The following is a 12412-nucleotide window of genomic DNA, read 5'->3' as shown; positions in this document are numbered from 1 at the left end:
CCAGGTGGTTCAGCAATAAAGAACCTGCCTGTCAATGCAGGAGACACAGGAGACACGGGTTTGATCCCTGAGTCTAGAGGAACTCCTTGAGAGGAATCCCATTTCTAGAGAAATGGCTACCCACTCTAGTAGTCTTGCTTGGGAAAGCCTATCGACAGACGAGCCTGGTGGGTTACAGCCCAGGGGTCACAAAGAGTAGGACACAACTGAGCAGAAACACACCTTCTCCAGGACCCAGTCTCCAGATCATTCTGAGAAGAGAAGAAAGACCTGCAGTCTCATTCCCTCAACTTAATGGTTTCCACCTCACCCTCTCCATGGTCACCTGTGAATTCCTGCAATCCTTGTCCTCATTTTCTGCTGGTCCAATAAATACTCTTGTATTTCAAGCCTTCTTGTAGTACTCTGCTTCCAGCCTGAGGTCAGTACTGGGAAGGTCAGTGTTTGATCAGAGTTATTCCCCACTGGCCGATTGATTCCACAACCTGACTCTGTGAAATCTCACAGTCCTTGGGGATCGGCCAGGGTGATCAGAGGAAAGAAAGGTTTTCTACGGCAGCCCTGATTATGGGGCCCGGCTCTCAGGACCACGGAAGCAGGAGGTCAAGGACCATGTTGCTCATATAAGGAGATGTTGAAGACGCAGAAGCTCATTGGTGTCTGAGCTTCAGAAAGTGGCAGATGCAGCCTCCGATAGTGCCTGAAATGGTGAGAGGTGTCGCTATTGGCTCTCAGGAGGGAGGGTGTAAGGGGTGGTCTATATAGACCCCGGTCGGCACCCTGATACCCCTCACAGGCTGATCCTGCAGCTGGGACTGTGACCTGGAGGACGTGGGGTCAGGATGGCTCTGGGCAGACACCTCTCCCTGCGGGGACTCTGTGTCCTCCTCCTCGGCACCGTGGTGGGTGGTCAAGGTAAGAGCTGCCCCTCTGTCCTGGGTCCACAGCAGGGGAATGGAAGCCTTGAAGGGAAAAGTGTATGGAGTTGTGGAGCCGCAGTCTTAGTGTTTTTGACCACAAAGTAGCCACGCTGACTGTGAACACTGGTCTGTCTCCTGTGCAGGGTCCACTGGTCATAGCGGCAGATTTTACAGAGCAGTGAGGTTTGGTCTGGTCCGAGCTGGGTCAGCCTGAGTTCCCTCTGCTGTTTCCCTTGTTCTCAGGGAGCTTCTAGGAGTCCCAGTGGCTCCCAGTGTGTGGAAGTTCCCACGATTGAGCTCAGCGGGAACTCCGGGCTGTTCCCACACGCTCCACGTGCCTGGTGTGTGACCATTGCCCCTGGGTCCCCGTGTTTCCTGTCTATGCTCCTGTAGGCTCTGTGCTTGTGTGTGTGTGTGTGTATGTGTGCAGGTGAGGAGTGTGTGAGGGTGTGTGTATGTGAGAGTATGAGGAGTGTGTGTGTGTGTGTGTGAGGAGTGTGTGAGTGTGTGTGTGTGTGTGAGGAGTTTATATATTTGTGTGTGTGAGGGTGTGTGTGTGAGAGTATGAGGAGTGTATGTGTGAGTGTGTGAGGAGTGTGTGAGTGTGTATGTGTGTGAGGAGTTTATATATTTGTGTGTGTGAGGGTGTGAAGAGTGCGTGAGGGTGTGAAGTGTGTGTGTGTGTGTGTGTGTGTGGAATATGTGAGGAGTGTGTGAGTGATGTATGAAGATGTGTGAGGAGTGTTTGAGTAGCGTGGGAGATTGTGTGTATTTGTGTGAGAATATGTGTGTGTATGTGGGAGTGTGTGAGGCTGTGTGTGTGAGACTGTGTGTGTAAGGGGGATGGAGCCTGTCTCTGTGAGAGGAACGGGGCTGCTGAGCATGGACTCTGTCTGCTGGTCTGTGAAGCACTTGGGTGTCCACAGCGCTGGGTGTCACGGCCACTCCTTGTAACTGGATCAGAGATAATCGTGCCCCTGCCCGCCTCTCTCTGGCTCCTCATCCCCATCCCCCAGGCTTCCCTCTGCTTGTTGACGTGTCTGCCCAGCACTGGGCTCTGTGAGAGGCTCTGCCTGCTGGCCTTGCCTGTTCCCACCAGGTGTCATTAGGGAGCAGAGAAGCCTGCGTTCAGGAGAGGGGACCTCTTGTCTGTAGAGATCAGTTGATGCATAGCCTCAGGTGTATAAGTTCCCGAGTCCATGCCCTGGTCCCCGTGACTCATTTCCTGATGTGCTGGGGGCTTGGGACGGTCCTTTCCCCTCCCAGGAGCTGCTGTGACTCTGTAGGGAGCCCTTTCTCTTGTGCCCTCTCCTGTCCCTCCCTGGAGCTGCTTTCCCCTGAGTGAGGGTGGAGTGTGTTACCAATCCTTCCTCATGGTCTGCAGGGTTTCTTTGGACAAATCCGCGGATCTCCTTATGGAAGTCCTCTTGGGTGACAGAATTATTTTCTTCTCTTTGTACTTTTAGAATTCTCTCTTTCTCTTTGCATCTGAACAGTTTACTTGGTGAGTCTTGGAGAACGTTGTTTTGGCTTGAAATTTTGGGGTGACTTATTAGCTTCTTGAACTTAGATGTCCAGATCTTTCCCCAGGTTTGGAAATTCGCAGCCTGTCTTTCTGTTTTAATTATTTACTTTTGGCTGTGCTAGGTCTCCTTGCTGCACGTGGGCTTTCTTTCGCTGCGGTGAGCAGGGGCTACTCCTCGCTGCAGTACACAGGCTTCTCACTGCAGGGGCTTCTCTTGGTGCAGAGCACAGGCTCTGGGTGTGCACGTTTCAGCAGCTGGGGCATGCTGGCTTAGTTGCTCTGCAGCATGTGGCAGCTTCCTGGACCAGGGATTGAACCCATGTCCCCTGCATTGGCAGGCGTATTCTTATCGACTTCACCACCAGAAAAGTCATCAGCCATTATTTCTTTTTTCCTTCACTTCTCCTGTGACTCCATTCAATACATTGTTTCTTTTTATGGTCTACATAGGTCCCACTGCTTTCTATATTCTTTTCATTCTCTTTTTGTTCCTCTAATTGGATACTTTCAACTGATCTTTCTTCTAACTTTTTGGTTCTTTTTCCCCCTTTTCCTTGGTCAAGTTTGATGTTGAATCTCTGTATTGAATTCTTCAGTTTACTCATCGTATTGTGTTCATGCTAAATCGCCTCTGTCATGTGTGACCCCATGGACTGTAACCCACCAGGGTCCTCTGTCCATGGGATTCACCAGGCAAGAATACTGGAGTGGGTTGCTATGTACTCCTCCAGGGTATCTTCCAGACCAAGGGATCGAACCCGTGTCTCTTACATCTCCTGTTCTGGCAGACAGGTTCTTCACCACTTGTGTCACCTGGAAAGCCCATTCATTTATTATTCAGCTTCAAAATATCTGGTTAGTTCTTTTTTTTTTTAAGTATATGTATTTATTGCTTTTATTTTATTTGTATTATTTTCCTGTTATCAATAAATATTTGAAGTCTCTTGTAACTCTCTGAGCATCTTTTGAAGTATTATTTTGAATTCTTTGTCAGGCAATTCTTGGATCTCCATTAATTTGAGCTGGTTACAAGAGGTTTACTGTATTCCTTTGGTGGGATTTTGTTTCCCAGATTCTTCTTGATGTCTTATTCTCTTGTAGATGTCTGCACATTTAAAAAAGGTGTCATCTCTGCCAGACTCTATGTCCTGATTTCAGTAGAGAAAGCCTTTCACTTCTGGGTAGAGGAACACTGGAATGTCCTGCAGGGTGCCAAGTGCAGAGGCATGAGGTGGCACTGGGTCTGGGAGGGCATGAGGCTGTTTGGCTCAGGCTGCTGACATTCACAGCATCGACAACTGTGTGGTGTTTGGCAAGTGTTGCAGGGGGTCTGCTGTCACTGGAATGGTAGTTAGTGTTCTCAGCAGTGCCTCTGGTTCCAGAGCCTGGGGATCATGGCCAGCAGTGGCGGTGGCCAGAGCCAATGGTGTGCACACACTTGGCTTTGGGGGCCTGTTGCAGGTGCCTCTGTGGGGGAGATGATGGTTACAGGTGCTCAGGTTGTGGGAAGGCCTAGGAAGGCAGCAAAGACTGAGACCAACACTGGCTCATTGCTCAAACTCATGTCCATTGAGTTGGTGATGCTGTCTAGCATCTCATCCTGTGCTGCTCTTCTCCTTGTCCTTCAGTCTTTCCCAGCATCAGGGTCTTTTCCAACAAGTTAGCTCTCTGCACCAGGTGGCCAAATTATTGGAGCTTCAGCTCCAGCATTAGTCTTTTCAATATAGTCAGGGTTGATTTCCTCTAGGATTGACTGGTTTTATCTCCTTTCTGTGCAAAGAACTCCCAAGAGTCTTCTTTAGCACCACATTTCGAAGGCATCCATTCTTCGGCGCTCAGCCTTATTTACTGTCCACCTCTCACATCCATACATGACTACTGGGAGCCATCATCTGTGCTGGTTATTAATTCTTTCAGGGGTAAAATCTGCCGCCTCTGTCTGCAGAGCAGGTCACTGTGAACTGTGATTTCTCCTGCCATGTGGTTTGTATTGGTCCTTTGCTCTTCTTTCTTATGCCTAGCCAGCTCTATAAGACTGGCTCATCTTTGCAGGTCTGCTTGAAGAGAACCTGAAGCAGGACTTTCATATGGTGCCCCTAAAGGCTAGGGACACTGGTTACTCAGCCTGCTCTTACCCTCCCGATGAGAGGAACTCTCCTGGCACCCTTGACACTGAGTGATTCTGGTTTGGAGGATGTAATGATGCCTCCAAAATGATAGTATCTTGGCGTGGTCAAACTTCTTAGGGTACTCCAGATCTTTCTGGAGCTGTTTTTGCTACTGATTGCTGTCTAAGTTTGGTCTTTTTTAAGAGGATGGGGGCTGCTCTCTCCTACATCAGCATTTTGGTAATGGTACATTTGAGGTCTTTATTCTTTGAGTGTAGAATTTGAGATTGGGATTTTTTTTTCTTTCAGTAAATCTAAGGCTTCAGTCTACTCTACCCTGACATCTCTTTTTGTTCTTGGGGTTTTAGATGTTAGTATAGATGTTTCTCAATTTTATATACCTAGTCTTTATCTTAGTAATTTTCTTTCTGTCTATTTTCTGCAGTTATTTTCCATTTCAGTGAAAGTAAGCTAGGTATGGTGTAGTAAAAAAACAAGATGTATCCTTATATAACATGTTCTGTTCACTTTGGCAGGACTTCTGCTATCGTAATTCTTCAAGCACTCAGGTTGTTGAATTCTCCACCATTGTATTATGCTCCCACTGCAATACAAGGCTGCAGTATTTGCTGCAGTAGAAAAATATAGTGGCTCTTAAATGTTTCTATGTGGAAGTGACATCATTTGTTCTGCCACTTTGTTGAATGAGCCAGATCACATGGTTATGCTTAACTTCAAATAAGTAAGGAAGTATTACTATTTCCACATGCTCACAAAAAGAGAATTTTAAATGTTGCTGAACACTAGTAATGTCTCCATCTATAATGTTCCTACAAATGAACTCCTTTTTAATGCAGAAACCAGAGTCGTCTTAAAACTTAATCGCTAAAGTGCCATCTGATCACTTTTGTCAAACTCCATTTGTTAGATGCGTGTTACTAGGTACATTCGAGTGTGGATTACACAAGGACATGAACACCAGGTGGCAGGAATAGCCAGGACATTTCAGAGCCTGTTCCCCAGCCCTTTGTTCCTAAGCTGGATGAGATGCTCCCTATGGACAGGGAAGGAGAGGGAAGATTCCTCTCTGGATCCTGGGCCATGAGCTGTAACTGAGACAGGGAAGCTGGGCCCTAGGAGCCTTGGGCACATCTACAGGGAGGGCAGCATCCAGACTCTCTGAAGGCCTGTCCTTCGTGGTGTCCCTGGAGCTGGTTCTATAGACTCCTAAGAAATACCTGGTGCCTCCCTTCCTGCTCCGTGTTCAGTGTTGGCATATTAGGGGCTTAGAGTTGGCCATGGTGGGAATGCTTATACTACAGAGGTCAGGAAATACTATATCCCATGCACTGTTTTGCTCCTCAGAGAGCTAATGTTTTAAATATTGTACCACTCTAAGTCTCCTAAAATCTTTCCTGTCATGTGTCTCTTTTGCAGTACTGGAGCTGAGGCTGAAGGATGGAGCCCACCGCTGTGAGGGGAGAGTGGAAGTGGAGCACCAAGGAGAATGGGGCACAGTGGCTGATGGCAGCTGGAGATTGGAGGATGCATCTGTAGTGTGCAGACAGCTGGGGTGTGGAGCTGCCATTGGTTTTCCTGGAGGGGCTTATTTTGGGCCAGGACTTGGCCCCATTTGGCTTTTGTATACTTCATGTGAAGGGACAGAGTCAACTGTCAGTGACTGTAGGCATTCTGATATTAAAGACTATCGTAATGATAGCTATACCCATGACCGGGATGCTGGAGTAGTCTGCTCAGGTAAGTCCTGTCTGATCTGGGAAGGGATCTCTAGCAGGAAAAGCCTCTGTCTTATCACCAGAATGACTCGAGATTGTGGATTATAGCCTTTAGAAGATGCTTGGGTCAAGGGTCTGTGTGATGCGTCACAGAAGGTAGAGAAGTCAGGTCAAAAGTTCCATACAGATACAGCTGCTGTGTTTGACCTCCGTGACATCGTCTCATCATGGTAATTGTTCTGTATTCTTTGACATAATGGTCAGTACGGTTTGGCTACGTGGTGGGGGAGGGGCGGTCACAGGAGAGTTGTTGGCAACAAGGTTTATCATACTCATAGGTCCTAAAACTCAGAGTCACACACTCCATCAGGTTGGTATGTCAGGAATGTGCCAGTAGAATAGGCTCAACCAAGCAATGGTGACACAAAAGGGCATGTGAAGACCCGTGGATAAGTGACTATACTGGGGGTCAGGGTGCAGTTACACAAGGAAAAGGTGTGAAGGGATTTTGCTGATGCATTTAAATGTCTCTAGGTCACAGTCAGAGGAAGCCAGAAGTGGGACTTGTGGCAGAAAACAGTCTCATCACCCTTGTGCACCTGATCAAGAGAGTGGGGAGCTCACATCACATTTGCAGGGATGTTGAGGGAGTAGAAAATGCAGTCTTGAAGTTTATAACACAGCAGCTGAAGCGCATCACGTGTAAGAGGCAGTGAAGCTCAGAGGACCTGAAGTGACTCCTATGAAGTGCTCAGTGCTGTCTATGTGTTTGATCTGTGCCAAGGTGATGCAGGAAAGACAGCAGTGAAACTAGGGTGTGAGTGGGTGGTCACAGTATTTGGCAGAGGCTTCTAGGTGTTATCATAATTATGGATTGGATGTCCAGGATATTAATCCCATCAGAGCAGCTGGACTGGAGGAAGATATTGTCAGTTATCACAGTGAGTTCCCTCAAGTAGGAAGCTGGTCTTGGGCAAGAATCACCCCGTCTGATGTGATCATGGGACAATGGAGCCCTGAGGACATCTGCAGTAGGTCCTTAACAGCCACAGCCAATCAGCTCTTATGTTGAAGATTATCATTGGAAAATTGATCTTTTTTAATCTCACCTTCAGCAGATCTTTTATGATTCTAGTTGAAGCCCTTAAGAAAACAATTCTTTTCCTTTTTAAAAGGTACTGTACTGAGGTATGACTGACATACAGAATTGCTTGATAAGTATGCATTTGTGAAACCATTACAGCATTTATATCATAAATCTATTCATCTCTTCAAAAAGTTTTCTTCCATTCTCTTTATCATTCTTATTAAAAATAATTATTGTTAAGGTGCTTGTAAATTTTAGTTGGAAACTTTTGTTTTAAGCAAACCCATTTTCTGGTCTCAAGTAACCTTCCTCATTGTCACAATGTCCTAATCATGGTTTTAACTGTAGATAAATTTGTAGAAACACTACAGGTGTCTCTACCATATTTTGATAAATCAGCATCTGAATGAAAATAGAGTGTGTGATGTTTGAACTTTCTGTGAAATTAGAACTGCCAATGTTATCATCCTAAGAAGACTGATGTCTTGATATTAGTTCCAGTTAAGATACACTTAACAGTAGAGAAGTGGAGAGTGCTCTGATATTTAAACCCTGACTGTGGTTTGTACTCCCTGACTACCATTGCTTTAACTTAGGCTCTTACATTTTTATGAATGGTTCCAGGTTCCTTCTATTTCTCTTTTTGTCATAGTTTCCTCCTCTTGGTCTGTCTTTTCGGTATTTTCAGACATGTTTTAATGATGCGAAGATAAGTTAAAGTGGTGGTGATGTAGTAGAGATAAGATTAGAATAGCTTGTCTTTTCATTATCTCAATCAAAATCGAACTCTTGGAGTTTCTTCTGCTTAATCTTAGGAGTCAGGTACGCAAGAGAAATTTCAGCCTCAGTAGTGGATTGTTGGAAGTGGAGTGCTGTGTTTAGGAGAAATCTAAAGTGGAAACAATGGCCAAAGAAGAAGGTAGAGAAGCTTGTTTGAAACAAGGAGGAGATTTCAATGAGGGGCTAAACAAATTGAGAAGGACTGTGGTGCAAGTGTGCTAAGTTGCTTCAGTCGTGTCCTACCCTTTGTGACACCATGGACCCTAGTCCACCAAGCTCCTCTGTCCATGGGATTCTCCAGGCAAGAATACTGGAGTGGGTTGCCATTTCCTTCTGTAGGGGATCATCCTTACCCAGGGATCAAACCTGGGTCTCCTGCATTGCAGGCAGAGTCTTGATTATCTTCTGAGCCACCAGGGACTACAGTACTGAAGTGCAAAATGGTGAGGGGATGAAGATGCAAGGATTGCAGGAGGGGAGGGTTGGAACGATGCAGGTCAGCTTGTACATTCACCACAGCCTCCGTGTTACACTTCCTTCCTGCCCTCATTCTTTCCCTCCCTCTCTTCTTTTATCCTGTTGTGGGAGTCATTTCTGAGCTCTATGGAAGTGCTAGCATTTGGAGATTGCAGTTTTCTTAGAGGAAAGTTTTTATAATAGGGATTCTGTTTATTTAACAAATATAAATTTACTCATATTTCTCTCTTTTTTTGTATCAGATTTCGGTGAGTTGTGTTTCACAAGTAATGCGTTTTCAAGGACTAGGCCCACTTTACAAAAAAATTTTCAAATTAGAATAACACTGGTTCGTAATCTCTTATCTTTAGATGTCGGGAAGATCTATAATGACATTCCTCCTTTTGTTACTGGTGGTGTTAGTTTGTGTTCCCTCTTTTTTCTTAATTGGTTTTGCTAGAAGATTATCTGTGTTAATGTTCTTTTTAAGAGAATCACTAACGGACCCTATTGATTTTTTTGATTTGTATTTGCTTTCTACTTAATTGATTTCTGTACTCAGTTTTCACTCCTCTTTTTCAGTTATGATTTTCCCTGGTAGCTCAGTTGGTGAACAGTCTGCCTGCAATGCAGGAGACCCCTGTTTGATTCCTGGATCAGGAAGATCCCCTGGAGAAGGGAATGGCTACCCACTCCACTATTCTGGCCTGGAGAATTCCATGGATTGTATAGACCATGGGGTCACAAAGAGTCAGACACGACTGAGCGACTTTCACTTTCCAGTTATGATTGTTGTTGCTTTTATAGATTCTTGAGTCTTGGATCATTTTCTTCTGTTTCTATTTTTATTCTAATGTAGGCATCAAGGAAGCATCAAGATTCTAAATTTTCTTCTGAGCATCACTTTATTAAGCTACCAGTTTAGCTAGTATATAATTTCTTTTGTATTTTATTACCATAAAATGTTTCTTTTTCTCTGAATGTATTCTTTGTCTTATAGTCTGACTTTGTATGATATTAATATAGATAGTGTATACAGCCTTCTCTGATTTGTGTTTGCATAGTATATAATTTTTTACCCTTTTACTATGTTTCTGTGTTTATATTCAAACACATATATATTTATAGACAGTATACTGTTATGTCTTATTTTATCTGGTCTGATCATCTTGGTTTTTATTTGGAGTACTTAAATTATTTACATTTAATGTAATTATTGATATAATTGGGTTTAAGTGTACTTGCCTGCTATTTGTTATATCTTTGTTCCTATTTTAATTTTTGAGTATATTATTTTATCCTAAAACTTTATTGGCTTATTAATCATATCAGATTTTTAGGTGATAATAATGTTGAATTATTTTTTTAAATTTTAAAATAATTTTTATTTAATTTTGGCTGTGCTGGGTCTTCATTGCTGCATAGGTTTTTCTCTAGTTGTGGAGATCAGAGGCTCCTCTCTAGTTGCAGGCATGAGGTTCTCATTGCAGCGGCCTCTCTTGCTGTGGAGCACAGGCTCCATGGTGCTCAAGTTTCAGTAGTCATGGCCCCCGGGCTCTAGAGCACAGGCTCACTAATTGTGGTGCACGGGCTTAGTTGCTCCGTGGTATATGGGATTTTCCTAGACCTGGGAAAGAAACCGCGTCTCCTGCATTGGCAGATGGATTGTTCACCACTGAACCACTGGGGAAGCCCACGTTGAATCACTGATCTTTAATTACGTTCCACCTTGAAATGACGTGACGTCACAACATGCAAAGTCAGTCATTAGTTTTCTTCCGCTTTGGCCATTGGTGCTATCGCTGTCACACATTCTACTTATAAATTTATTATGAATCTTATAGTTGCTAATATTTTTGCCTTAAATCTTCTAACAGAGAATCAACATTTAGCAGAGACTCTATACCTTTGAGTGGATCCCTGTTTTCATTTGCTGTCATCTCCCTTTAGCTTGAAGAACTTTCTGAGGCAGTTTTGTGTAGTTGTGTCTTCTGGCCTCCAGTTCTATTATTTTTTTCATTTACCTGAAGTCATTTTAATTTTCATTCAGTTTTGAAAATTATTTTTATAGGTGATTCAATTCTAGAGTAACAAGTGCCCAACCCCAATACTTTACATATGCTTTTACATTGTCATCTGACTTTCACCGCCTCCAACAAAAAGTCAGTAAATAATACTTATCCTTTTGTTCCACTGTATATAATGTGTCAAATTTCCCAGGCTGCTCTTGGATATTTTTGTTTGTTTGTCTGCCACTGAATTTCAGTATTTACATTGTCATGTTTTCTGAGAATGATTTCATTACCTTGTTCAGGGTTTGTTTAGCTTTTTGAATAGGTGGGTTTATAGTTTTCAATAAATTTGCAAAAAATTTCATTTATCTTTCCTTAATATTTTTCAGCACAGCACTTATTCTGAATCTCCAAATACACATATTATATATATTTTTATATTATCCTACATGCCACTTGTTTCCATTCATATTTATCTGCCTTTTTACTCTCTTTGGTTCAGTTTAGATGGTCTCTACTGCTGTGTTTTACTTCCCAGTTCTTTCATTCTGCAATGTCTAGTCTCTTGTGTAACTAATCCAAATAACTGTTCATTCCAGTGCTACATTTTTTCAGTTTTATAAGTCTCATTTGTTTATTTTTCCTAGTTTTCCTCCCTGTTTATTTTTATTGTTCATTAAGCATTTTGATATTAGTGGTTTAAAGATCTCTTCAGCCAATTCAGTCATTTCTGTAATTTCTGAAGTTGATTTAAATGATTATTTTTGGAAATTCTAATAATTTTTTGGTTGGATGTTGGGCATCACTAAGCAGTCCTTTACCAGTAAGAACTTTAGAAATAAATAATCAGAACACATCTAAAAATCAGGGAATTGTACTTGATGAATCAAATAAAGTTTTTTCATTGGATTATTTTCATTCTGTTCAAAATGTGTTCCTCTGATGACCAAATGATGAACTTTGATTTTGGTTTCTCTCCTTTAGTTTTAAAAGTTCCTTGATCTCACCTTGCCAACCATATGCCCCACCTACACCCTACTTCTACAGCAGTAGCTGTCCTTTCTAATTTTCTTTTCCATTCATCTGTGTCTTTTAAGATTGTGTTTGCTTGTCTGAAGTGGGAGAGATGAAAAAGGATAGCAGCTTAAGTGGTAGATGGGAGGAGCAGAGGGTGATGTAATATGCTAACAACCTATTCAACAAGTTTTTCCCACAAATATTTACATATTTTGTCTGTATTGAGGCTTTTTGAACTTGGACCTCTCCAAATTATGGCTTGTTTGCTCACTTCCTCCTCCTTCTCCTTCTTCTTCCTCCTTTTAGAATTGTAAAACATTCAACATGCCATCTTCTTTTAGAATTGTAAAACATCCATGAAAGAAATTAAAGACACCACATTAACAAATTGAAAAATAAAAGCCATATGATTATCTCAATAGATGCAGAGAAAGCCTTTGACAAAATTCAACATCCATTTATGATAAAAATTCTTCAGAAAGCAGGAATAGAAGGAACATAACAACATAATAAAAGCTGTGGTACATATACACAATGGAGTATTACTCAGCCATTAAAAAGAATACATTTGAATCAGTTCTGATGAGATGGATGAAACTGGAGCTGATGCTACAGAGTGAAGTAAGCCAGAAAGAAAAACACCAATACAGTATACTAACACATATATATGGAATTTAGAAAGATGGCAATGATGACCCTGTATGCAAGACAGGAAAAAAGACACAGCTGTGTATAATGGACTTTTGGACTCAGAGGGAGAGGGAGAGGGTG

General features: G+C 42.8%; 1 protein-coding gene across 1 annotated transcript in view; it reads left to right on the top strand.

Annotated features, from left to right (window-relative positions):
- Window positions 1–789: 789 nt before the first annotated feature.
- Window positions 790–12412, top strand: part of LOC101117316 (antigen WC1.1) — a 93317-nt gene continuing 81694 nt past the window's right edge. The window contains exons 1-2 of the mRNA XM_060413464.1: window positions 790–915; window positions 5991–6311. Coding sequence (XP_060269447.1) covers window positions 843–915; window positions 5991–6311 — 394 coding nt within the window. The 5' untranslated portion in view covers window positions 790–842. The remainder of the gene's footprint in view (window positions 916–5990; window positions 6312–12412) is intronic.

The sequence above is a fragment of the Ovis aries genome, chromosome 3, assembly GCF_016772045.2.
Source record: "Ovis aries strain OAR_USU_Benz2616 breed Rambouillet chromosome 3, ARS-UI_Ramb_v3.0, whole genome shotgun sequence".
Lineage (NCBI taxonomy): Eukaryota > Metazoa > Chordata > Mammalia > Artiodactyla > Bovidae > Ovis > Ovis aries.
This window is presented reverse-complemented; position numbering and strand designations above follow the sequence as displayed.